Here is a 26,829-nt window from a genome sequence, read left to right as displayed (position 1 = left end):
ACAATGTGTAAACCTCCCATCCACCTTCACAGTGCAAATAAGTGATCAGTTATAATTTACAGCAAAATACCGTACTTTAGGGGAAAAAAAATCATATAAATGTAAATAGGCAATAGTCTATATCTTTTCCATATTACTCCTGAGGACCTGTGTGCACATTTTCCCATGTTCTCATTCTCCTCATATTAAAGGTAGCTTTCAATCAAATGTCTAGAGTTGTCCAATGCAAAAATGGAAGCTGATGATAGTTTTGCACAGTGAGTAACAGCGAGATGCATAAATCCAGAAAGCTTGGGAATGGTGGCTACAGGGCACTCGCAAAAAAAGATAGATACTGTATGTCAATACTAATCTATGGAAACTGACTTTGACCTTAAACCTCCAACTGTGGTCTACAATATCTTAATGAAATGTGCAGATCAAAGAAAGGGTTAAACGTCGCATTTCCAATGAAGAAAATCCAAGACCTAATGGATAGGAATCGTGATCTTTATTTGGCTACGTGCTTCAGAGATTATTCTCCTTCTTCAGGACCAAAAATGAATGTGATTTTTGGTCCTGAAGAAGGAGAATAATCTCTGAAGTGCGTAGACTAATAAAGATCACGATTCCCATCCATTTGGTCTTTGATTTTCTTCAAAAACAGCGCGGCATTCAACCCTTTCTTTGATCTGCACATATCTTCCCCCGGGTTGCTGCAGCAGCTGTTGGTACACATTTATACAGTGGTTGTGACTTTCACAACTACTACAGGTCAGCCTTCCTGATCCCTTCACATCCACTACTCTACTCGGGTAAGAACCTGTGTGTGCTTTTTGCCTCCCTCAATTTCTTTTTAGTCTACAATATCTTAACATTATACCTAAGCGAAAACTTGCCAGTTTAAAAAGTACCACTACAATGTTTTTTTTTGTTTTTTGTTTTTTTTTTTATATCCCCATCCGATCGCCATCAGTAATGTATACAGTGTGTCCACCGCCATTAACTTGAGAACGGCGGCAGCTATAGGCACAGAAGTGGTGTCTAGGTATAGTAAAGTAGCCATGCGCTACGCAATGAAACCACCTATAGCGCCACCTGGTGGAAAACAACGGAGTTAGCATTTTTATCTTGACAACGGAACGAGATAGAGAAAAAAAGTGAATTACAAAGTTGTAGGGCATCATCAATTCAATACGAAACGACACCTTGCATACAGAAATGCTATGATTTGAAACCCATGAACCCCCCCCCCCCAAAAACATTGAATGCTGATCACGCATATGGCGCTCATTTAACTTTGATGCTCAAAGTGTCCCCCGTCAGCTGCAATGCACATCTGGCCTCTGCACAGCATACTGTATCTTGCTGCACGTTGTGCAATATGGTAGGTGACACGTTTGCACAAGCATCTGTGATACGTCGTCGTAGGTCCTGCAATGTTGGTGGAGGAGTCGCATACACCTGCTGTTTGATGTGACCTCACAGAAAGAAGTCCAATGGGGTTAGGTGAGCGTGGAGGCCACTCCACACAGCGACTTGTAGGAAGCTCTCCATGAGGTATTGCTTCACGTCCGCAGCCTTGTGAGTTTTACACGTTCTAATCATAGCATGTCTGTATGCAAGGGGTCGATTCGTATTGAATTGATGATGCCCTACAACTTTGTAATTCACTTTTTTTCTCTATCTCGTTCCGTTTTCAAAATAAAAATGCTAACTCCGTTGTTTTCCACCAGGTGGCGCTATAGGTGGTTTCATTGCGTAGCGCGTGGCTACTTTACTATACCTAGACACCACTTCTATGCCTACAGCTGCCGCCGTTCTCAAGTTAATGGCGGTGGACAGGATATGGGTGGACACACTGTATACAATGAGAGTATTTAAAGGTCGCAATCTTTTGCCGTTTCCAGCACTGCTCCATTCCTTTCCTCCGTCATGTTACAACATATCTTACTTGTCAGCTCACACAGCAGACAGGTAATTCCTTTCTTAATGTAAGTCTGACAACCTAATTTTAAGTCGCATAGACTTACAATGAGAAAGTGAGTTCTGGACCACAGCCGGACACCAAGTCAGATGGTCACAGCTGCAGTCACATCATCAAGGAGAGGAATGGAGCCGCGCTGGAAACGGGAGACGACGGTCACAAGTATTTTAATGCACACACTGGGCATACATTACTGATAGGCAACAGATGGGGAAATAAAAGAACCAATGCTTGAGTGGTACTTACATGTGCTAGACAATTCATAATGGTATATGAACATAGGTGACGGCCCATAATCTTTTAGAAGATTGAGGCCTCTAGAAGTTTAGATCTGATTACAGGGCACCCATATGCAATCTCTATATTGAGAAACATGTAATGGATGCTGTATGTTCTATGTGAAAGGAGTTCAGAGCGTCATAAAGATACAATTATCCTTAGCAGCCACTCTCTCCCACACACTTGCTGTGCTGAGTGGCTACTCGCCTTATAAATTTCGGCTTCACCAGGGAGAAGAATTGCGCTTTTACTTTAACCACATGTTCATAAAATCCCTAGGAATGATTCATTGCATTCTATGGGAGATTCCGTTCTAGGAAATCATTAACGGTATCATTGCCTCCAATGTGAACAAGTGAAACTTTTCTTAGTTTTTCTATAAAACACAAAAAGGGGCTAACATTTTCTTAGCGCAAAGTATAATAAATCACTGCACTGGGCAGATAGAAACCTGCTGTAGAATATGGAAGAATTAGAATTTGTGGCATGCTTACTGTACGCTCCACGTGTGGATGCGTGCATCCTACCCTGCAAATAGCAGTGCTTTTACCATTCAGACCAACGCATGCTTAAAGGGAACCAGTCACTAGATTAATGCTGCTCAGACCACGGGCAGCACAATGTAAGACATGTTTTCTCATGAAAATTGTGGTGCTTTTCTAGTATGAAGAGTTGGAAGGGGGACTATAGGGGAAGACAAAAGATGAGCACGGCTCCCAGCCAACTTCTCCTGACAATACTCCAGGTGATTGACAGGCCACTCCCGATGTAGACATGAGATAGACCTGTCAATCACCCAGAGCCAGCCGGGGATGCACCAGAGTAGTCTGTCTCTCCCTATAGTCCCCAGCGGGATCTTTAAACTATATTCTCTTGATACCTTATAGAATTAAAGAACCTTGTGACAATCTTGGCACAGCCCACAAGAGACCATAAAATGATGTCACAGAGAGGGGGGTTACCTGAGGGCATAAGAGCAATTAGCTCATTGCTGGGGGTAGTTAGTTAGTATCAGAAGGCATCAGTAAGGAGTGATGCTGACCGATTCTACCATCATCTTCTTCTAAATTCGGACGTCACATCTATGGCACGAGTTTACTAAGTTCCACGGTTATACCTTTTATTTTATGCAACTGTCTATACTGTATTTGTATTGTTCCCTTTTGTAAATTCTTGCATTTTTTTTTTTAAACACTGCCTATTTTCGGATTAAATATATAAAATTTAATAGTTAGTTTCCTTCTGTTCTATATACGAACCCAAATCCGTCCAAAAAGTCTTCTGCTATCTGAAATGGGTCCCCAGCTACCTGTAGAAAGTTGGGTGGTGGCAGCGTAATTATTATTGCATAGAATTATTGGGGCGCTATCATTAAGGGTATAGGTATATATATATATATATATATATATATATATATATATATATATATATATATATATATATATATATATATATATATATATATATATATATATATATATATTCCATTAGCGGGAATCGGTGATATATACATTTACCCTTGCTGTGAGACCTCAAATATTTAGCATTATTAGCTCAGCATCCTCATTTTGTTCATTGTACTGCAGTACCAAAAGTGGCCTGCCGACAAGAGGGGCACTAGAGTAGCATAACTGGTGGTAAATGTGAAGCTAGGCTCAGATTCATGCTGCTCGTGGTTTGGGCAGCATTAACCTAGAGACAGGTTCCATTTAATCTGTAACAGCACCAGCTGCCGTAAAAAGAAATGGCTATTCCTAGTTACACACTCATCTTAGCTTCTTGTGCAGACTTGTACAGCTACAGGCATTTTTACAATGGGCCTACCAATACATTATTTTATGTTGCCTTTATATAATCACTTTCTGCTATTTATATCGTCTCTCAATATGCTTAGAAAATAGAGCACCAATCTTGATTGTGAATTGCTATCAATGCTTGTATTTACCTTGAAAGCCAAGCCATTTACATTAATGTGCTCTTGGCTTTAATCTATGTATTGTATACTACTTGCATGGACTCTTTCAGAGATTGCTAATTTCATTGAGGACCATTCACATGTAATAATCATTACACCATTTGTCTGTGGTTTACGTATAAATAAGTGCACGGGGCCTGAATTGGTGTACGGGCCTTTACTGGTGTATGGGCATGTACTGGTGTATGGGCCTGTACTGGTGTACCCGACCTGTACTGGTGAGAATAAGGTTTCCTTAACCATGGCCACTTTGCCGTATATGCTGGCAGCCCCACCCTAAAATAGGAGACTATAAAATATATACTATGACATTTCTTTAGGTTATTAACGCATGCCAAAACTCCTTATTGCTTACTCAGCTTTCTCCCCCATGTGCACACAGCAGTAAGGATAAAATGCAGATATATTGAGGTTGTCCAAGATTTAAAAACAAGGACTGATTTCTTGAAAGGGAGTCTGACACCCCAAATTTACACTTCAAACTATCCACATAGCCCTGTAGGAAAGGAAAAAACAATAAAAATAGTTTTTTGTTTTTTAAATCTGTTACTTCGTTCCACCAAAAAGCAACTTTATTACAATATGTAAATGAGGGAACCGAGTGCTCCCTTAGGCCGCGCTCACATCAGCGGTATTTTTCCGCAAAACCGGATCAGTCACAAATGCGTTTCAGTTCCATTCATTTCCAATGGAATCGCGGCAAGATGCGGTTGCGTGCGTCATACACAACTGCATGTGACCGCATCTTGCTGCAATTCCATTGGAAATGAATGGAACTGGAACGCATTTGTGATGGATCCGGTTTTGCGGCAAAATACCGCTGATGTGAGCGCAGCCTAAGTGTGGCTAAATGCCTCAGTTCACCGGTCCACCTACTTATTTAAAATACCACTCCTTTGTTGATTGACAGCACTGGCTTGCCCAGAGACTGTGTTGTCTGAAGATAAACCTTGGTTATGTGTGCTCTGTCCATGTGAAGGAGCAAGGCACATAACGCCTTCCTCACTGCTGTCATCGCTCATCTCCCGCTCCTAACACTTCAGTGCAGAAGTGAGCACACTAATCACTCTCTCCTCGCTGAAGTCATTGCTCATTTTCCAGGTCTAACATTTCGGTGCAGAAGTGAGCATCTAACACTTGAGTGTAGCAGTGAGAACACAAATCACTGTCTCCTTGTTGCCATCGCTCATCTTCCATGTCTAAAGGGTGCTTTACATGCTGCGACATCGCTAGCGATTGCTAGCGATGTCGTGCGCGATAGCACCCGCCCCCGTCGTTGGTGCGACATGTGGTGATCGCTGCCGTAGCGAACAATATCGCTACGGCAGCGTCACACGCACATACTTGTTCCGCGACGTCGCTGTTGCTGCCGAACAAGCCCTCCTTCAAGGGGGAGGTGCGTTCGGCGTCACAGCGGCGTCACAAAACGGCCGCCCAATAGAAGAGTCATTTGGATTATTCACTCCTGCACTAAAGTGACAGAAGAGTTGAGTGATCTCAGCAGCGAACACAGAACGAGGTATCATCTTGCTCCTGCAGCGGGACAGTGTGCGCATATACCCGAGGTTCGTCTTCAATCAACATATGAATGGCAGTAATCTAAAGAAGTGGGTGGAACAGTGCGCTGAGGCATTGAACCTCCTTAATTTTCATGTTAAAATAAAGTTGTTTTTTTTGGGAGGGGGCAACGGAGGAACAGATTCAAAAATATAAAGAATGATTTTTATTTTTGAGCCACCTCCTATAAGGCTATGTGGTTAGTTTGAAGGGTAAATTTGGGGTGATAAACTTCCTTTAAGGAACCAGTTTATGGGTTGCTTCCGCAATTGCAGGACCGGTCAACGAGTGAAATGAGTAGGGAATAAGCTGCAATAACATCCACAACTTATGCACTGGTTGAGCTGTTTTTGCCAGAAAGTAGCCATGTTTTTCTAATCCTGGACAATCCCTTGGATCGCATGCAAAGCTATAAGTTGCTTTGCGGACACATTTGTACAAAATCACTTTTAATTGTCTTTGGATATTGTGTTTCTTATTAACCAAACTAATATTACAAAATAGAAGTTTCTATTAAAGGGTAAATTAAAGTTCTTTTACAGAGGGGAACGTCACTTGTTTCATAGTGGAAAAATGTGGGTGGTGTGGTGTGTGGTGTGTGTGGTGTGTGTGTATGGTGTGTGTGGTGTGGGTGTGTGTGCGGTGTGTGTGCGGTGTGTGTGCGGTGTGTGTGCGGTGTGTGTGCGGTGTGTGTGCGGTGTGCGTGCGCGCAGTGTGCGTGCGCGCAGTGTGCGTGCGCGCAGTGTGCGTGCGCGCAGTGTGCGTGCGCGCAGTGTGCGTGCGCGCAGTGTGCGTGCGTGCAGTGTGCGTGCGTGCAGTGTGCGTGTGTGCAGTGTGCGTGTGTGCAGTGTGTGTGTGCAGTGTGTGTGTGTGCATGCATATATCTTTTCTATGATAAGTAATCAAAAATATTCCAGATGAGATAACCATTAGAAAGTTATGAATATCAAAAAACCTTTAAAATGGAGACCAATACAGGTTCAGAATAAAGGAAATGGTGTCCATTTTATGATAAAATATTAATCTTATTTAAATTATTAAAAATGACATATATTGCATATTCATAAATAATATAAGACAGGATCAAAAGCCCAATACTAATTAGCAGCGGTTTGTCAGGTTATGAAAGTGCCTAGTGCAATGACCAAAAATGTATAAATATCCGTTTATTATATATAACATAAATAACAAAGTGCCAAGTGCAAACCTATAGTAGTTATATATAATACTAGATGAAAGGTATAAATGATGTGACCTATTGCTATAAAGTGCTTGTGAAGTGGAAGATTATTTAGGAATTTGATATACCTTAAATTGGTCAGAGGTGTCCTGCGTGCTGCTATGCCCCAACGCGCGTTTCAAGCGTTATTTTCCTCAGGGGGTGCTCACCTCTGACCAATTTAAGGTATATCAAATTCCTAACTAATCTTGCACTTCACAAGCTCTTTATAGCAATAGGTCACATCAAATATATAATACTAGATGAAAGGTATAAAACTACATATAGGTTTGCACTTGGCACTATTATTTATATGTTATATATAATCAACGGATATTTATACATTTTTGGTCATTGCACTAGGCACTTTCATTACCTGACAAACCGCTGCTAAATAGTATTGGGTTTTTGATCCGGTCTTATATTATTTATGAATATGCAATATATGTAATTTTTAATAATTTAAATAAATTAATATTTTATCATGCAATGGACACCATTTCCTTTATTTTGAACCTGTATTGGTTTCCATTTTAAAGGTTTTTTGATATTCATATCTTTTCTATGCCAGTCCTCAGGTGTGTTACGCACCAATGTTAATTCCAGCCATTTAGCGCAAATATGAAAATACATTGTGCACCTGTAATTGTTTTTCATCTCCTCTGTAAAGTAACGTTCTCCCTCTATCAGTCTATGGAAGCATTAACGATGCGGTGTGTTCTTACCCGGTCAAAGTGGTTGAAGGAGTTCCTGAATTCATTCATCTGCTCCTGGCTAATGCCTTTGGCGTCTCGGGTGAGAATCTGGTTTTCTATCTCATTGTTGCTTCTGGCAATGGTGGTCAAGAGTTGTTCCCAACCCACTCGAATGTGCTAGGGTAACAAGCAAAATGTTAGGTTACAATCTCCTAAAAAAAAAAAAAAAAAAGGAGTTGGGTGCCTAATGATTGATGCTTGAAAAGAGTCCTTAAATGTTAAAGCAGATCTGTCACCAAGTTTCACAAATATACACAGAATATTATATAGATTTCCTGATGAGAATGTAGAACTCAAGACGAAAATCCATGTCGGAAAGGCTGTATAATCTTTTGGTAAAATTTTATTTTCGGATATTAAAACGCTTATTTTCATTTGAGGACTATACAGCCATTTTGACGTGGATTTTCATTTCAAATTAAGTACACCAGCCGCATCAGGTCTAAAACAACATGTTTAATGGGTAAAGGCGGCGTTACACGCTACGATATATCTTACGATAAGTCGTCGGGGTCACGGATTCTGTGACGCACATCTGGCATCGTTAGCGACGTCGTTGCGTGTGACACCTACGTGCGACTCCGAACGATCGCAAAAAGGTTGAAAATCGTTGATGGTTGACACGTCGTTCAGTTTCAAAATATTGTTCGTCATTCGGAACGTAGCAGACATATTGGCTATTTCATGTATTCCCCTTACATAGTCACTGGTGTGCATAACTTATCTCCCCATAGTGATGTTTTTTTAGGTTTTTGCACCCAGTTCAGACTTAGAATGGTGTTCCAAACGTTATTCCTATTTGTTAGTATTTTTTCGTTTGTGAACCCTCCCCAACCACACCTATTGCCAATCCATATCATACGCATAAATAGCCTGGGTCTCAGCTTACCATACACGGTAAGTTTTGTGACTGCATGAGAGGACACACACAAGCTAGGGACCCCAACGTAGAGAAATACTTTGGCGTAGTGTTGGGGCTCTATTGCATTGATCAATTCAGTAGCTAAATTTCTCTTGATTCATATGTTCATGGCAGTAATGCAGACTCCATTTTTCACATTTTCACTCTTGCATATAGCTATTGGATTTTTCAAGTCAGTATTCACACAGCAGTTTCTGCTATTTCATGTATTCCCCTTACATAGTCACTGGTGTGCATACCTTATCTCCGCATAGTGATGTTTTTTTAGGTTTTTGCACCCAGTTCGGACTTAGAATGGTGTTCCAAACGTTATTCCTATTTGTTTATATTGGTACGTTTGACACCTGCCAACGACGAACAACATCCAAATGACCGCCTTGGTCAAACAATATATCGTTGAACGATTTTGCGTCGCTTGTGAGATCGTTACGTGTGACCGCTAATAAACAACCTATGTGCGATCTCGGCAAATCATAACAACGATCTGGGCGTGACACATCGCTACTGAGATCGTCAGATAAATCATAGCGTGTAACGGGGCCTTTAGTCTTCTGCCAACCCCCTCCCACCCAAAAAAAGTGAGCCCCAAATCCATGGTGTAGGTGTTAACGTGCTGATTGCTAAGGGTTCGACCACTGATAACCACAACGATCGAGATTAGGGCTTGAGAACCACAAGAACGTGGCTATGCAGCCCTACCCTAAAGGGAGCAAAGATGTGCATTTACAGCTTGTGCTTCAGTTATTGTCTATACAAAAAAAAAAATAAAAAAGGAAAAAGAAGGGAATTTTGTTTACTTACCGTAAATTCCTTTTCTTCTAGCTCCAATTGGGAGACCCAGACAATTGGGGGTATAGCTATGCCTCCGGAGGCCACACAAAGTATTACACTAAAAGTGTAAAGCCCCTCCCCTTCAGCCTATACAACCCCCGTGCTGCCACGGGCTCCTCAGTTTTGGTGCAAAAGCAAGAAGGAGGAAAAAATTATAAACTGGTTTAAAGTAAATTCAATCCGAAGGAATATCGGAGAACTGAAACCATTCAACGTGAACAACATGTGTACACAAAAACAGGGGCGGGTGCTGGGTCTCCCAATTGGAGCTAGAAGAAAAGGAATTTACGGTAAGTAAACAAAATTCCCTTCTTCTTTGGCGCTCCATTGGGAGACCCAGACAATTGGGACGTCCAAAAGCAGTCCCTGGGTGGGTAAATAATACCTCATAATAGAGCCGTAACGGCTCCGTCCTACAGGTGGGCAACCGCCGCCTGAAGGACTTGCCTACCTAGACTGGCATCTGCCGAAGCATAGGTATGCACCTGATAGTGTTTCGTGAAAGTGTGCAGGCTCGACCAGGTAGCTGCCTGACACACCTGCTGAGCCGTAGCCTGGTGTCGCAAGGCCCAGGACGCTCCCACGGCCCTGGTAGAATGGGCCTTCAGCCCTGAGGGAACCGGAAGCCCCGAGGAACGATAAGCTTCGAGAATTGGTTCCTTGATCCACCGAGCCAGGGTTGATTTGGAAGCTTGTGTCCCTTTACGCTGGCCAGCGACAAGGACAAAGAGTGCATCCGAGCGGCGCAGGGGCGCCGTACGAGAAATGTAGACTCTGAGTGCTCTCACCAGATCTAACAAGTGCAAATCCTTTTCACACTGATGAACTGGATGAGGGCAAAAAGAAGGTAAGGAGATATCCTGATTGAGATGAAAGGGGGATACCACCTTAGGGAGGAATTCCGGAACCGGACGCAGAACCACCTTGTCCTGGTGAAACACCAGGAAAGGAGCTTTGCATGACAACGCTGCTAGCTCAGACACTCTCCGAAGTGAAGTGACTGCTACTAGAAAAACCACTTTCTGCGAAAGGCGTGCGAGCGAAATATCCCTCATTGGCTCGAACGGTGGTTTCTGAAGAACCATCAGCACCCTGTTCAGATCCCAGGGTTCTAACGGACGCTTGTAAGGAGGGACGATGTGACAAACCCCTTGCAGGAACGTGCGTACCTGTGGGAGTCTGGCCAGGCGCTTCTGAAAAAACACAGAGAGCGCAGAGACTTGTCCCTTAAGGGAGCCTAGCGATAAACCCTTTTCCAATCCGGATTGAAGAAAGGACAGAAAAGTGGGCAAGGCAAATGGCCAGGGAGAGAAACCCTGAGCAGAGCACCACGACAGGAATATTTTCCACGTCCTGTGGTAGATCTTGGCGGACGTTGGTTTCCTAGCCTGTCTCATGGTGGCAATGACCTCTTGAGATAATCCTGAAGACGCTAAGATCCAGGACTCAATGGCCACACAGTCAGGTTGAGGGCCGCAGAATTCAGATGGAAAAACGGCCCTTGAGACAGCAAGTCTGGTCGGTCTGGCAGTGCCCACGGTTGGCCGACCGTGAGATGCCACAGATCCGGGTACCACGACCTCCTCGGCCAGTCTGGAGCGACGAGGATGGCGCGGCGGCAGTCGGCCCTGATCTTGCGTAACACTCTGGGCAACAGTGCCAGAGGGGGAAACACATAAGGAAGCTGAAACTGCGACCAATCCTGAACTAAGGCGTCTGCCGCCAGAGCTCTGTGATCTTGAGATCGAGCCATGAATGTTGGGACCTTGTTGTTGTGCCGTGACGCCATTAGGCCGACGTCCGGCATCCCCCAGCGGCAACAGATCTCCTGAAACACGTCCGGGTGAAGGGACCATTCCCCTGCGTCCATGCCCTGGCGACTGAGAAAGTCTGCTTCCCAGTTTTCTACGCCCGGGATGTGAACTGCGGAGATGGTGGAGGCCGTGGCTTCCACCCACATCAAAATCCGCCGGACTTCTTGGAAGGCTTGCCGACTGCGTGTTCCACCTTGGTGGTTGATGTAAGCCACCGCTGTGGAGTTGTCCGACTGAATTCGGATCTGCTTGCCTTCCAGCCACTGCTGGAACGCTTTTAGGGCAAGATACACTGCCCTGATCTCCAGAACATTGATCTGAAGTGAGGACTCTTGCTGAATCCACGTACCCTGAGCCCTGTGGTGGAGAAAAACTGCTCCCCACCCTGACAGACTCGCGTCCGTCGTGACCACCGCCCAGGATGGGGGTAGGAAGGATTTCCCCTTCGATAATGAGGTGGGAAGAAGCCACCACCGAAGGGAAGCTTTGGTTGCCTGAGAGAGGGAGAAGTTTCTGTCTAGGGACGTCGGCATCCTGTCCCATTTGCGTAGGATGTCCCATTGAAGAGGACGCAGGTGAAACTGCGCGAAAGGAACTGCCTCCATTGCTGCCACCATCTTCCCCAGGAAGTGCATGAGGCGCCTCAAGGGGTGTGACCGACCTTGAAGGAGAGATTGCACCCCTGTCTGTAGTGAACGCTGTTTGTCCAGCGGAAGCTTCACTATCGCTGGAAGAGTATGAAACTCCATGCCAAGATATGTCAGCGATTGGACCGGTGTCAGATTTGACTTTGGAAAATTGATGATCCACTCGAAACTCTGGAGAGTCTCCAGAGTAACGTTGAGGCTGTGTTGGCATGCCTCTTGAGAGGGTGCCTTGACCAGCAGATCGTCTAAGTAAGGTATCACCGAGTGACCCTGAGAGTGGAGGACCGCAACTACTGTAGCCATGACCTTGGTGAAAACCCTTGGGGCTGTCGCCAGGCCGAACGGCAGTGCCGCGAACTGAAGGTGTTCGTCTCCTATGGCGAAGCGCAGGAAGCGCTGATGCTCTGGAGCAATCGGTACGTGGAGATAAGCATCTTTGATATCGATCGATGCTAGGAAATCTCCTTGGGACATTGAGGCGATGACGGAGCGGAGGGATTCCATCCGGAACCGCCTGGTCATTACGTGTTTGTTGAGCAGTTTTAGATCCAAAACAGGACGGAAAGACCCGTCCTTCTTTGGAACCACAAACAGGTTGGAGTAGAAACAGTGACCCTGTTGCTGAAGAGGAACCGGGACCACCACTCCTTCTGCCTTCAGAATGCCCACCGCCTGCAGAAGAGCCTCGGCTCGCTCGGGAGGCGGAGATGTTCTGAAGAATCGAGTCGGAGGACGAGAGCTGAACTCTATCCTGTAACCGTGAGACAAAATGTCTCTCACCCAACGGTCTTTTACTTGTGGCAGCCAGGTGTCGCAAAAGCGGGAGAGCCTGCCACCGACCGAGGATGCGGTGTGAGGAGGCCGTAAGTCATGAGGAAGCCGCCTTGGTAGCGGCACCTCCGGCGGTCTTTTTAGGGCGTGATTTGGACCGCCATGCGTCGGAGTTCCTCTGATCCTTCTGAGGCCTTTTGGACGAGGAGAATTGGGACCTGCCCGCCCCCCGAAAGGACCGAAACCTCGACTGTCCCCTCCTCTGTTGGGGTGTTTTTGGTTTGGCCTGGGGTAAGGATGTTTCCTTTCCCTTGGATTGTTTGATGATTTCATCCAATCTCTCACCAAACAAGCGGTCGCCAGAAAATGGCAAACCAGTTAAGCACATTTTGGAAGCCGAATCTGCCTTCCATTCCCGTAGCCACAAGGCCCTGCGTATTGCCACCGAATTGTCGGCTGCAACCGCCGTACGGCTCGCAGAGTCCAGGACAGCATTAATAGCGTAGGACGCAAATGCCGACGTTTGAGAGGTTATGGACGCCACCTGCGGCGCAGACGTACGTGTGAGTGCGTCAATTTGCGCCTGACCAGCTGAGATAGCTTGGATTGCCCATACGGCTGCGAATGCTGGAGCAAAAGACGCGCCGATAACTTCATAGATGGATTTCAACCAGAGCTCCATCTGTCTGTCAGTGGCATCCTTGAGTGAAGCTCCATCTTCCACTGCAACTATGGATCTAGCCGCCAGTCTGGAGATTGGAGGATCCACCTTGGGACACTGAGTCCAGCCCTTGACCACGTCAGGGGGGAAGGGGTAACGTGTATCCTTAAGGCGCTTGGAAAAACGCTTATCTGGACAAGCTCGGTGTTTCTGGACTGCCTCTCTGAAGTCAGAGTGGTCCAGAAACATACTCATTGTACGCTTAGGAAACCTGAAACGGAATTTCTTCTGCTGAGAAGCTGACTCCTCCACTGGAGGAGCTGAGGGAGAAATATCCAACATTTGATTGATGGACGCAATAAGATCATTCACTATGGCGTCCCCATCAGGAGTATCAAGGTTGAGAGCGGCTTCAGGATCAGAATCCTGATCAGCTAGCTCCGCTTCATCATACAGAGAGTCCTCTCGCTGAGACCCTGAACAATGTGATGATGTCGAGGGGATTTCATAGCGAGCTCGCTTAGGCGGTCTGGGACTGCGTTCCATGTCAGAGACCTCACCCTGGGATCTATGAGACACCCCGGGAGAACATTGTTGTTCCAACTGAGGGGAACCAGGGGGCAATGATTCCACAGTGCCCATGGCTTGAGATGCCGGCCTGGACTGCAAGGCTTCTAATATCTTAGCCATAGTCTCAGAAAGTCTTTCAGTAAAAACTGCAAACTCCGTCCCTGTCACCTGGACAGTGTTAACAGGTGGTTCTCCCTGGGCCGCCCTTAGCAGAGGCTCCGGCTGAGTAAGTGCCACAGGGGCCGAGCATTGCACACAATGAGGGTCAGTGGAACCTGCCGGCAGTATAGCCGTACATGCTGCACAGGCAGCATAGTAAGTCTGTGCTTTGGCACCCTTGCTATTTGTGGACGACATGCTGTTGTCCCCTCTGAGCAATACAGGAGGGTATATAGCCAAAAACAACCGTGCACCATACAGTGTAAAGTATAGCCTATAATCATATAATCTATAAGTACACTTTCTGCACCAGTGGGGCCAGCACCTAGGTGCTGCTTACCGCCCGCGCAATGCGGTTGTGTGGTCACCAGAATTCCTGCCTGGGTCTCCCTGAGCTTGTCTCCCTTCTCCAGCGTTAGCAGAGCTGACAGGAATGGCTGCCGGCGTCCTGAGGAGAGGAGGGGGCCGTGGGTGTGCCCTAGAAAGTGCGGGAATCTGGTGCCCCACTGTGCACAGTGAGGGGGGTGGAGTATGCAAAGCATGCTCCAGCCTCAGTTGCTGACGTCCTTTACAGCGTCCCGCCCTTCCCCTGACTGGCAGGCCTGGGGGCGGGAAAAGAATGAGACTAGGCCGCAAAAGCCGGGGACTAAAGTTATAAGCGCGGTCGCCGTATAAGCGCGGTCGGCGCGGAAGTCCCCGGCGCACTAACAGTCCCAGCCGCGCCGCAGTGATAACAATGGCAGCGGCGGTCAGCGCGGCAGTCCCCATACACTAACACACTCAGCGACGCTGCAGTGTGTAAAGGCACAAACGCAGTCAGCGCCGCGGTCCCCGGTGCACTAGCACACCCAGCAATGCTGGAGTGTTGCTGTGCGCGGTCCCCACGGGGACACAGAGTACCTCAAAGTAGCAGGGCCATGTCCCTGAACGATACTCGGCTCCTATCCAGCAGAGTCCTCAGGAACTGTGGATGGAGCACGGTCTCATGTGCCTGGAGACCGATAGGATCCCACTTCACCCAGAGCCCTAAGGGGGATGGGGAAGGAAAACAGCATGTGGGCTCCAGCCTCCGTACCCGCAATGGATACCTCAACCTTAACAACACCGCCGATAAGAGTGGGGTGAGAAGGGAGCATGCTGGGGGCCCTGTTATGGGCCCTCTTTTCTTCCATCCGACATAGTCAGCAGCTGCTGCTGACTAAGCTGTGGAGCTATGCGTGGATGTCTGCCTCCTTCGCACAAAGCATAAAAACTGAGGAGCCCGTGGCAGCACGGGGGGTGTATAGGCTGAAGGGGAGGGGCTTTACACTTTTAGTGTAATACTTTGTGTGGCCTCCGGAGGCATAGCTATACACCCAATTGTCTGGGTCTCCCAATGGAGCGCCAAAGAAGAAGGGAATTTTGTTTACTTACCGTAAATTCCTTTTCTTCTAGCTCCAATTGGGAGACCCAGACAGTGGGTGTATAGCTACTGCCCTCTGGAGGCCGCACAAAGAACTACACTTAAAAGTGTAAGGCCCCTCCCCTTCTGGCTATACACCCTCCCGTAGGAGTACAGATTCCTCAGTTTTAGTACCAAAGCAAGAAGGAGGAAAGCCAATAACAGTTTCAAAAACAAATTCAATCCGATAACACGATCGGAGAACTTAAGAAACAACATGAACAACATGTGCACCCGAAAAACGAAACCCTAAGAACAAATAGGGCGGGTGCTGGGTCTCCCAATTGGAGCTAGAAGAAAAGGAATTTACGGTAAGTAAACAAAATTCCCTTCTTCTTTTTCGCTCCTAATTGGGAGACCCAGACAGTGGGACGTCCAAAAGCAGTCCCTGGGTGGGTAAAAAGATACCACATGAACGGGCTGTCAGACAGCCTCTTCCTACAGGTGGGCCACCGCCGCCTGAAGGACCTGTCTACCTAGGCTGGCATCTGCCGAAGCGTAGGTATGCACTTGATAGTGTTTGGTAAACGTGTGCAGACTCGACCAGGTAGCCGCTTGGCACACTTGCTGAGCCGTAGCCTGATGCCGCAATGCCCAGGACGCACCCACGGCTCTGGTAGAATGGGCCTTCAGTCCAGATGGAATCGGAAGCCCAGCAGAACGGTATGTGTGAAGAATTGGTTCCTTGATCCACCGCGCCAGGGTGGATTTGGAAGCTTGCGATCCCTTATGCTGACCAGCGACTAGGACAAAGAGCGCATCAGAACGGCGTAGAGCCGCCGTGCGAGAAATGTAAATCCTGAGTGCTCTCACCAGGTCCAACAGATGTAAACCCTTTTCAAATTGGTGAACTGGATGCGGACACAAAGATGGTAAAGTGATATCCTGATTGAGATGAAAGGAAGAAACCACCTTGGGAGAAAACTCTGGAATTGGACGCAGTACTACCTTGTCTTGGTGAAACACCAGGAAGGGAGATTTGCAAGATAACGCCGCTAGCTCGGACACTCTTCGAAGAGACGTGACCGCCACAAGAAAAACTACCTTTTGTGAAAGCCGAGAAAGGGGAACCTCTTTCAAAGGCTCGAAAGGCGGCTTCTGGAGAGCAATGAGAACCTTGTTCAGATCCCAGGGTTCCAATGGCCGTCTGTAAGGAGGAACGATATGACAAACTCCTTGGAGAAACGTGCGTACTTTAGAAAGCTGTGCCAAGCGCTTCTGAAAGAATACGGATAGCGCGGAGACTTGACCCTTAAGCGAGCTAAGCGACAAACCTTTTTCCAACCCAGACTGCAGGAAGGAAAGAAAAATTGGCAATGCAAATGGCCAGGGAGAAAACCCTTGAGCCAAGCACCACGCTAAGAATATCTTCCACGTCCTGTGATAGATCTTAGCAGAGGATGGTTTTCTAGCCTGTCTCATTGTGGCAACAACTTCATGAGATAAACCTGAGGCCGCTAGGATCCAGGACTCAATGGCCACACAGTCAGGTTCAGGGCCGCAGAATTCAGATGGAAAAACGGCCCTTGAGACAGCAAATCTGGACGGTCTGGTAGTGTCCACGGTTGGCCTACCGTGAGATGCCACAGATCCGGGTACCACGACCTTCTTGGCCAATCTGGAGCGACGAGTATGGCTCGATGGCAGTCGGACCTGATTTTCCGGAGAACTCTGGGTAACAATGCTAGAGGTGGGAACACATAGGGGAGTCGGAATTGCGACCAATCCTGAACCAAGGCGTCTGCCGCCAGTGCTCGGTGATCGTGAGACCGTGCCATGAAAACTGGGACCTTGTTGTTGTGCCGTGACGCCATCAGATCGACGTCCGGCGTCCCCCAGCGGCAACAGATCTGCTGAAACACGTCCGGGTGAAGGGACCATTCTCCTGCGTCCATGCCCTGGCGACTGAGAAAGTCTGCTTCCCAGTTTTCCACGCCTGGGATGTGAACTGCGGATATGGTGGACGCTCTGTTTTCCACCCACGTCAAAATCCGTTGGACTTCTTGAAAAGCTTGGCGACTGCGTGTTCCCCCTTGGTGGTTGATGTACGCCACCGCCGTGGAATTGTCCGACTGAATCCGAATCTGCTTGCCTTCCAGCCATTGTTGGAAGGCTCGCAGGGCAAGATAGATTGCTCTGATTTCCAGAACATTGATCTGCAGGGTGGACTCTTCCAGAGTCCACATCCCCTGAGCCCTGTGGTGGAGATACACCGCTCCCCACCCTGATAGGCTCGCATCCGTCGTGACCACTGCCCAGGACGGGGGAAGGAACGACTTTCCCTGTGACAATGAGGTGGGGAGAAGCCACCAACGCAGAGAGTCCTTGGCAGTCAGAGAGGGAGACAGTCCTGTCGAGGGACGTCGATTTCCCGTCCCATTGGCGTAGAATGTCCCATTGTAGAGGGCGCAGATGAAACTGCGCGAACGGGACTGCCTCCATTGCTGCTACCATCTTTCCTAGGAAATGCATGAGGCGCCTCAGTGAGTGCGACTGGCTCTGAAGGAGAGATTGCACTCCAGTCCGTAGCGAGCACTGCTTGTCCAGTGGAAGCTTCACTATCGCTGAGAGAGTATGAAACTCCATGCCAAGATAAGTCAGAGATTGGGTCGGGGTTAGATGAGACTTTGGAAAGTTGATAATCCACCCGAAACTCTGGAGAGTGTCTAGTGCCACCTTCAGACTGTGTTGGCATGCCTCTTGAGAGGGTGCCTTTATAAGCAGGTCGTCTAGATACGGGATGACCGAGTGACCCTGCGAGTGCAGAACAGCTACTACTGCTGCCATGACCTTGGTGAAGACCCGGGGGGCTGTTGCCAGACCGAAAGGTAACGCTACGAACTGCAGGTGTTCGTCGTGTATGACGAAGCGTAGGAAACGCTGATGCTCTGGTGCGATCGGCACGTGGAGATACGCATCCTTGATATCTATTGATGCTAGAAAATCTCCTTGAGACATTGAGGCTATGACGGAGCGTAGGGATTCCATCCGGAACCTCCTGACTTTTACGTGTCTGTTGAGCAACTTTAGATCCAGGACGGGCCGATACGATCCGTCCTTTTTTGGGACCACAAACAGATTGGAGTAAAAACCGTGACCTTGTTCCTGAAGAGGGACGGAGGTCACCACTCCTTCCGCCTTTAGAGCGGCCACCGCCTGCAACAGAGCATCGGCTCGGTCTGGTGGTGGAGAAGTTCTGAAGAAACGAGTTGGCGGACGAGAACTGAACTCTATCCTGTACCCGTGAGACAGAATATCCCTCACCCAACGGTCTTTGACGTGTGACAGCCAGATGTCGCCAAAGTGGGAAAGCCTCCCACCGACCGCGGGTGTGGGAATCGGAGACCGCAAGTCAGGAGGACGCCGTCTTGGCAACGGTTCCTCCGGCTGTCCTTTTTGGGCGTGACTGAGACCTCCAAGAATCTGAGCGTCTCTGGTCTTTTTGAGTCTTTTTTGACGAGGCGAATTGGGACCTGCCCGGTCCTCGAAAGGACCGATAACCAGACTGACCCTTCCTCTGTTGGGGTCTGTTTTGTCTGTGTTGCGGTAAGGATGAGTCCTTACCCTTGGAGTGTTTGATGATTTCATCCAAACGCTCTCCAAACAATCGGTCACGAGAAAAAGGCAAATTGGTTAAGCACTTCTTGGAATGAGAATCTGCTTTCCAATGTCTCAACCACAGGGCCCTACGCAAAACAACGGAGTTGGCTGACGCCACTGCCGTGCGGCTTGTAGCGTCAAGAACAGCATTAATCGCGTACGACGCGAATGCCGCCATTTGCGAGGTCAATGGTGCTACCTGCGGGGCAAATGCACGTGTGACGGAGTCAACTCGCGCAAGCCCGGCTGAGATAGCTTGGAGTGCCCATACGGCTGCAAAAGAAGGCGCTAATGACGCTCCAATCGCTTCATAGATGGATTTCAGCCAGAGCTCCATCTGCCTGTCAGTGGCATCTTTAAGTGCCGCTCCATCTTCAACTGCAACCAAGGATCTAGCTGCAAGCCTGGAAATTGGAGGATCCACTTTTGGACACTGGGTCCAACCCTTGACCACCTCAGGGGGAAAAGGATAGCGTGTATCTTTAAGCCGTTTAGGAAAACGCCTTTCAGGATAAGCGTGGGGTTTCTGGATTGCGTCTCTAAAGTCAGCGTGGTCCAGAAAAGTGCTTAAAGTACGCTTAGGGTATCTGAAATGGATTCTCTCGTGCTGCGAAGCTGACTCCTCCACAAGAGGAGCTGGTGGGGAAATATTTAACATCTTATTGATGTTAAATATAAGATCATTAACTATGGCGTCACCATCTGGTGTATCTAGATTGAGAGCGGTCCCAGGATCAGAATCCTGATCAGTTACGTCCGCCTCATCACCCATAGATTCATCTCGCTGGGATCCTGACCATTGAGATGAATGTGAAGGCCCGTCATAGCGAGCCCGCTTAGGCTGCCCGGGGCCATCGTCCGAGTCAGAGTCTTCACCCTGAGGTGTATATGCCCGTCCCGGAGCTTGGAGCTGAGGGGGACCAGGGGGCAATGATTGCACAGTGTCCGTGGCCTGAAGTACAGGCCTAGCTCGCAATGTGTCAAGAATTTGTGACATAGTGAGAGACATTCTGTCAGCAAAAGCTGCAAACTCAGTTCCTGTCACCTGGACAGCATTCACAGGTGGTACACCCTGGGTCACGTCCAGCAGAGGTCCCGACTGTGCAAGCGCCGCAGGGGCCGAGCACTGCACACAATGGGGGTCCGTGGAGCCTGCCGGTAGAAAAGTCCCACATGCGGTGCAGGAAGCATATAATGTCTGTGCCTTGGCACCCTTGCGTTTTACGGACGACATGCTGCTGGCTCTCTGCAATGTGAGAGAGTCTATAGCCAAAGGGCGACCAGCGCTATGCAATACAAAGTATTTGTAGAAACAAAATACTAAGAATACTACTGGCACAAGAGGGGGTGAGCCCTGAGGGTTGCTTACCGCCCGCTGAATAGCGGGTAAGAGGCTGCAGAATTCCTTGTCTGGGTCTCCCCGGCTCCCCTCTGCAGCTCAGCGTGTCAGCAGGAATGGCTGCCGGCGTCTGTGGAGAGGGGCGGTCCGTGGGAGTTCCCAAACAAAAGTGCGGGAAACAGTGTCCCCTCTGTGCCGATTGTGAGGGCTGGAGTATGTAAAAACGACTCCAGCCCTCAGCGCTGATGCACTGGCCAGCGTCCCGCCCCTCTCCTGACTGGCAGGTCTGGGGGCGGGAACGAACGGAAGCACCGCAAAAGCCGGGGACTCGAGTTATCAGCGCGGCCGCCGTAAAAGCGCGGGCCGCGCTGAAGTCCCCGGCGCACCACAAGTGCCAGCCGCGCCGCAGTCCCAGCGGCCGGCATGACCGATTCCTAGACGTGGCCAGCGTCCCGCCCCTCTCCTGACTGGCAGGTCCGGGGGCGGGAACGAACGGAAGCAGGCCGCAAAAGCCGGGGACTCGAGTTATCAGCGCGGCCGCCGTAAAAGCGCGGGCCGCGCTGAAGTCCCCGGCGCACCACAAGTGCCAGCCGCGCCGCAGTCCCAGCGGCCGGCGCGACCGATTCCTAGAAGTGTGCCTGCTTCAGCGAAGCTGAATGAGGCCATGGCACAAGCGCCGTAGCGCTGATGTCCCCCGGCGCACTACAACACCCAGCATGCTGCGGTGTGAGCGCCAAATGCACGGGGACACAGAGTACCTTGAGGAAGCAGGGCCATGTCCCTGATGTACTCCGCTCCATCCAGCATCTTCTCCAGGGGCTGTAGATGGAGCACGGTCTCAGTGCCTGGAGACCAGTAAATCCCACTTCACCCAGAGCCCTGTAAAAAGGGATGGGGAAGGAATCAGCATGTGGGCTCCTGCCGCCGTACCCGCAATGGGTACCTCAACCTTACAAACACCTCCGACATACAGTGGGGTGAGAAGGGAGCATGCTGGGAGCCCTGTATGGGCCCTCTTTTCTTCCATCCGACATAGTCAGCAGCTGCTGCTGACTAAAAACAATGGAGCTATGCGTGCGTGTCTGACCTCCTTGCGCACAAAGCTAAAACTGAGGAATCTGTACTCCTACGGGAGGGTGTATAGCCAGAAGGGGAGGGGCCTTACACTTTTAAGTGTAGTTCTTTGTGCGGCCTCCAGAGGGCAGTAGCTATACACCCACTGTCTGGGTCTCCCAATTAGGAGCGAAAAAGAAAAAAAATATATCAGCCCACCATGTCCACTAGATGAATGATGGTCCCAGAAGAAAAGTCTTGGCGAGGCTCTAGCAATGCAGGAAAAAAAACCCCAAAAAACTAGGGATCACATCACAGTGATGAGAGGATGTAGTTCCATAAAATGTCACATTTATTGGTAATCCATAAATACGCATTCACAAGAAAAAAGGGGTAATAAAGACAGAAATAGAAGGGAAAAAAAAAAAAAAAGCACAAAATCAACGCGTTTCGGATAAGCCTTAATCATGGTTACGGACCTATCTGAAACGCGTCGTTTCATGCGTTTTTCCTGTCACTATGGTGTTAGTACTACTGTTTGCATGTGAATCAGTTTTTAGGGATTCCAAATAAATGTGAAATTTTATGGAACTACATCCTCTAATCATTGTGATATGATCTTTGATCGCTGGACTCAAAGCTTTGCTTTTTCCCATTTATTGTCTGAGACTCTTCTATTCTTTTAGAATAACTCTTTATTGTTGAATGCAGTTTTTAATGTGAAATCTGGTGACAGATCTGTTTGAGATGGATTTCCTATCCTCCAGACATACCAATACACTGTCCCCGAAGACCCAGAGACTACAGAGATAGTGAAACATCTGTCAAGTAATCCATCATTTACTTTGCCCAGACGTGAAGAAGTCTCCATTAATAATAATTTGAACATTCAATGTAAAGATACGTTTTCGACCACCTTTTGTAAAATTTCAGATACTAAAGGACACACTCAAAAAACAGTAGACTTGCCTCCATGGTGTAGTTGGTATGCTTGTTATCGAATATAAGTGCCTCCTGTATCTGCTGGTGATCACATTCTAGCTGGTCAATCTTTGGTTTGTAGTTCACAATGCTCTTCTCATATTGTCGCAAATGATTGAGCTGATCTTCTAGAGTGCCATGCATTTCTATAGAAATACGCCCAATCTCCTGTGGATGAACAACACAAACAACACATTTTATAACTGTCTTATTCAATAAACATTATTTGTTCTGCCCATGAAAAACAAACCTTAAATATGACTTTACCTGCATCTTGGTTTGTATCCATGGACCAATAACGTTGGCCTGGGCTGCAAACTGTTTTCGCAGTCGCTCGTTCTGCTGTTGCCGTGCATGCTCCTCCATTAAAGCTTGATCCCGACGGGGAACCAGCTGTCTTACCTGTACATAAAACACAATCATAAGATAATTGTTAGAGCAATTGGTAGATCTTAGAAGAGAAAACTATTCGTTCTGGGCTTGATGGACCCGGCTCTTTGGCCACCAGAGGGACCCGGCTCTTTGGCCACCAGAGGGACCCGGCTCTTTGGCCACCAGAGGGACCCGGCTCTTTGGCCACCAGAGGGACCCGGCTCTTTGGCCACCAGAGGGACCCGGCTCTTTGGCCACCAGGGGGACCCGGCTCTTTGGCCACCAGGGGGACCCGGCTCTTTGGCCACCAGGGGGACCCGGCTCTTTGGCCACCAGGGGGACCCGGGTCTTTGGCCACCAGGGGGACCCGGGTCTTTGGCCACCAGGGGGACCCAGGTCTTTGGCCACCAGGGGGACCCGGGTCTTTGGCCACCAGGGGGACCCGGGTCTTTGGCCACCAGGGGGACCCGGGTCTTTGGCCACCAGGGGGACCCGGGTCTTTGGCCACCAGAGGGACCCGGGTCTTTGGCCACCAGAGGGACCCGGGTCTTTGGCCACCAGAGGGACCCGGGTCTTTGGCCACCAGAGGGACCCGGGTCTTTGGCCACCAGAGGGACCCGGGTCTTTGGCCACCAGAGGGACCCGGGTCTTTGGCCACCAGAGGGACCCGGGTCTTTGGCCACCAGAGGGACCCGGGTCTTTGGCCACCAGAGGGACCCGGGTCTTTGGCCACCAGAGGGACCCGGGTCTTTGGCCACCAGAGGGACCCGGGTCTTTGGCCACCAGAGGGACCCTTTTTCAACCTATGTCACCCTGGGCTATTGTAAATTTACATTGTAGGGTTAAAGCTCCTGCAAATCTAGCAAGAGCACGTATGGTCCCTGGTTCACCCTGTAGAGAAGACAGAAGCAGTTTATTACCACTTCTGCTTTCTAATTTTCTGGCTACATAGCACTCAATGAAAGCTATATAGCGTACAGAAAAATCGGCAAATTCTATACCTATGTAGGACCTGGCAATCATATGATCACTGGGTGTCTGCCAGCATATCAGCTCTGCCAGTTGAGCCTGGCATAGCAAGATGCAGTTTTTCCCTGTAACTAGAGCTCCTATGGATGCCCCAGGTACAGTGCAAAACATTCTCAATAAAAGAAAAAGAATGCAAATTAAATGAATGAAAAAATCCTGTAAAAATAATTTATATATATATATATATATATATATATATATATATATATATATATATATATATATATATATATATATATATATATATATATATATATATATATATATATATAAACATACACACACACACACACATATATATACACATATATACATATACATACATACACACACACACACACACACACACACACACACAGACACACACACACACATTTCTTTTTACAATAGGGGCTTTTTAGTTATTTTTTTGGTGCAGCAGTTCTGTGTGTTGTACACGTGTACATTCACAAAGACATCCCCCCCCATAGAAAATACATGAAGTGACAAACTCACATGGTCCCACTTGTTATTAATTTCTTGTGGTGAGATAGTGGAATACGGGTTGGTTCCGGACATGTTGACATGGTAAGTCTGAGCAATCTTCGAAACCTCGTTATGTATTCCAAGGATTGCTTGTCGTTCCTTATCAGCCTCTGGAAGTGTCGCTTTGAACTGTTCATGTGCCGTGCTCAGTCCCTGGACAGAAAGAACATATTTAGCTCATGTGTTTTATAAGATTAGAAATTACCCCAGGCAAGTGAGGAGAGCAGAGCGAGGAGAAGAGAGCCATCTGACCGGATGAATGATACAATCTTCACATAAATGAACATGGTACATGTAAGGGCTCAGCACTGCGGCCGGCCACGAACACCAGAAGGGGTTGTCTAGGCTTGGGTCAAAAATCTGAAGTTGCTCTACAGGACTGCACACTGACGAATCACAACAGCGAGTGCATCAATAACACAGTATTCCTAGTAAGAGCGGGCGGCCACTTGACCGGATGTATGTGATTGACATATGTACAATCAAGTGCAGACTAGTCATTTTCAGATTCTTTCAATAGAAGTGAATTGAGAGAAGCTGGATAAGTCTAGTCTGCATGTGACAATCATGAACATACAGTCAAGTAACCACTGGTCAAACTGGGGATATCAGGGAATCGCCATGCCTGGACATCCCCTTTAAAGCCACCATGTTTGGGTGGATGCAAGTAAAAAAAAACATCCAATTTCTTGCATTATCATCACCATTTTTTTTTTATCTACATATTTTTACAAATAGTTTCAATTATACATGGGAAAACTGCTGTGTATGAAGGCACCCTAAATCTGATAAAATGGTTTAAAAAATATTTTGTGTGTTTACTACACTAATGGCTCCTACGAATGGTCCCAATTTGGAACGGGCCACCGAACACTTAAGCCCGCTTTACACACTACAATATATCTTACAACGTGTCGGCGGGGTCACGTTGTAAGCGACGCACATCCGGCATCGTAAGGTACATTGTAGTGTGTAACAGCTACGTGCGATTGCGATTGAACGTTAAAACATTCATCGCATACACGTTGTTGAATCCTGAAGATCCTGCACGTCCAGTTGTTCATGTTCCCGGGGTAGCGCACATCGCAGTGTGTGACACCCTGGGAACGATGAACAGATCTTACTTACGTCCTGCGGCTCCCGACCCACAATGCAGAAGGAAGGAGGTGGGCGGGATGTTTACGTCCCGCTCATCTCCGCCCCTCCGCTTCTATTGGCCGGCTGCCGCGTGACGTCGATGTGACGCAGAACGTCCCTCCTACTCCAGGAAGTGGACGTTCGCCGCCCACATCGAGGTCGTATGGACGGGTAAGTATGTGTGACGGGGGTTAATCGTTTGTGCGGCACATTCAACAAATTGACCATGCCGCACATATCGATATCGTATGCGAAATTGCAACGTGTAAAGCAGGCTTTAAGCTTACTGTGTGCAATCAGCAGCTTTTTTTTTTACTTTAATTTTTTTCCATACTGTATCATGGTAGATTTTTTTAAATGGAAAACATAGTTTCTATAAATATAGTATGGTATAAATAAAGAACACAATGTGGAGGAAACTGATATGACCAATGGAAGTAAACTAGATAAATGCAGGAAATATTTGAAAATAAAAGATATGAAAGGGCAATTCCCATCCTCATAGTGGGATATTGCTGGATGCAACTTGTAAATACAAGCACTTTTGCAATTTATAGCTCATTACAATTTTCACCCGTCCTCGAGATATCAACACTTTTGTTTACAACTCGTTACCTTGGAAACTGACCACCCGTGCTACACTGAAGGGCATGAGAAATACCTAGAAGAGAGCTTCTATTAGAGCTTATTCAAATTTGCAACCTTCCTTGAGAAATTAACACTATTTTTTAGATGTTCTAAAATAGGTCTTGTAAAAGCAAACACTTTCTTGCCTATTAAAATTTGCAGCCATCCTTCCTTGAGATATTATCTTTTTTTTGTTTACATCTGGTTACCTAGGAGACCGACCACCTCTGCTGTCTAGCCTTGTAAGCGCTGCTTTGAACCTGTGCAGGATCACTGGATTGCGCTGCTGCCTCCCAATCCAGCGCAGCTTCAGTGCAGTGCTTACAAGGCTAGACAGCAGCGGTGGTCTGTCTCCTAGGTAACCAGATGTAAACAAAACAAAAAATAAGATAATATCTCAAGTATGGCTGCAAATTTTAATAGGCAAAAAAAGTGTTTGCTTTTACAAGACTTATTTGAGAAAATCTATCTATGAAGATGGGAATAATCATATTAAGACACTAATAGGAGAATAACTGGATGTCCTTTAAGGGAGAGAAAAGAGCCAGGTATATCATACAGTTCACACCTGTGATCTACCAACAGATCAGAATAGCCCT

At 47.6% G+C, this 26,829-nt stretch overlaps 1 protein-coding gene across 6 annotated transcripts in view; it reads right to left on the bottom strand.

The window, feature by feature from the left end:
- The window catches only part of ACTN1 (actinin alpha 1), a 208,910-nt gene that overhangs the window by 10,010 nt on the left and 172,071 nt on the right, over positions 1-26,829 (bottom strand). For all 6 annotated transcript variants that reach the window (XM_075329976.1, XM_075329980.1, XM_075329978.1 and 3 more), the window contains exons 15-18: positions 24,437-24,619; positions 22,808-22,942; positions 22,529-22,708; positions 7,722-7,868 (exon numbers count right to left, since the gene is read on the bottom strand). In XM_075329976.1, the coding sequence (XP_075186091.1) occupies positions 7,722-7,868; positions 22,529-22,708; positions 22,808-22,942; positions 24,437-24,619 (645 nt within the window). The remainder of the gene's footprint in view (positions 1-7,721; positions 7,869-22,528; positions 22,709-22,807; positions 22,943-24,436; positions 24,620-26,829) is intronic.

This window comes from Anomaloglossus baeobatrachus, chromosome 12 (assembly GCF_048569485.1).
Source record: "Anomaloglossus baeobatrachus isolate aAnoBae1 chromosome 12, aAnoBae1.hap1, whole genome shotgun sequence".
In the NCBI taxonomy this organism is placed as follows: Eukaryota; Metazoa; Chordata; class Amphibia; order Anura; family Aromobatidae; genus Anomaloglossus; species Anomaloglossus baeobatrachus.
This window is presented reverse-complemented; position numbering and strand designations above follow the sequence as displayed.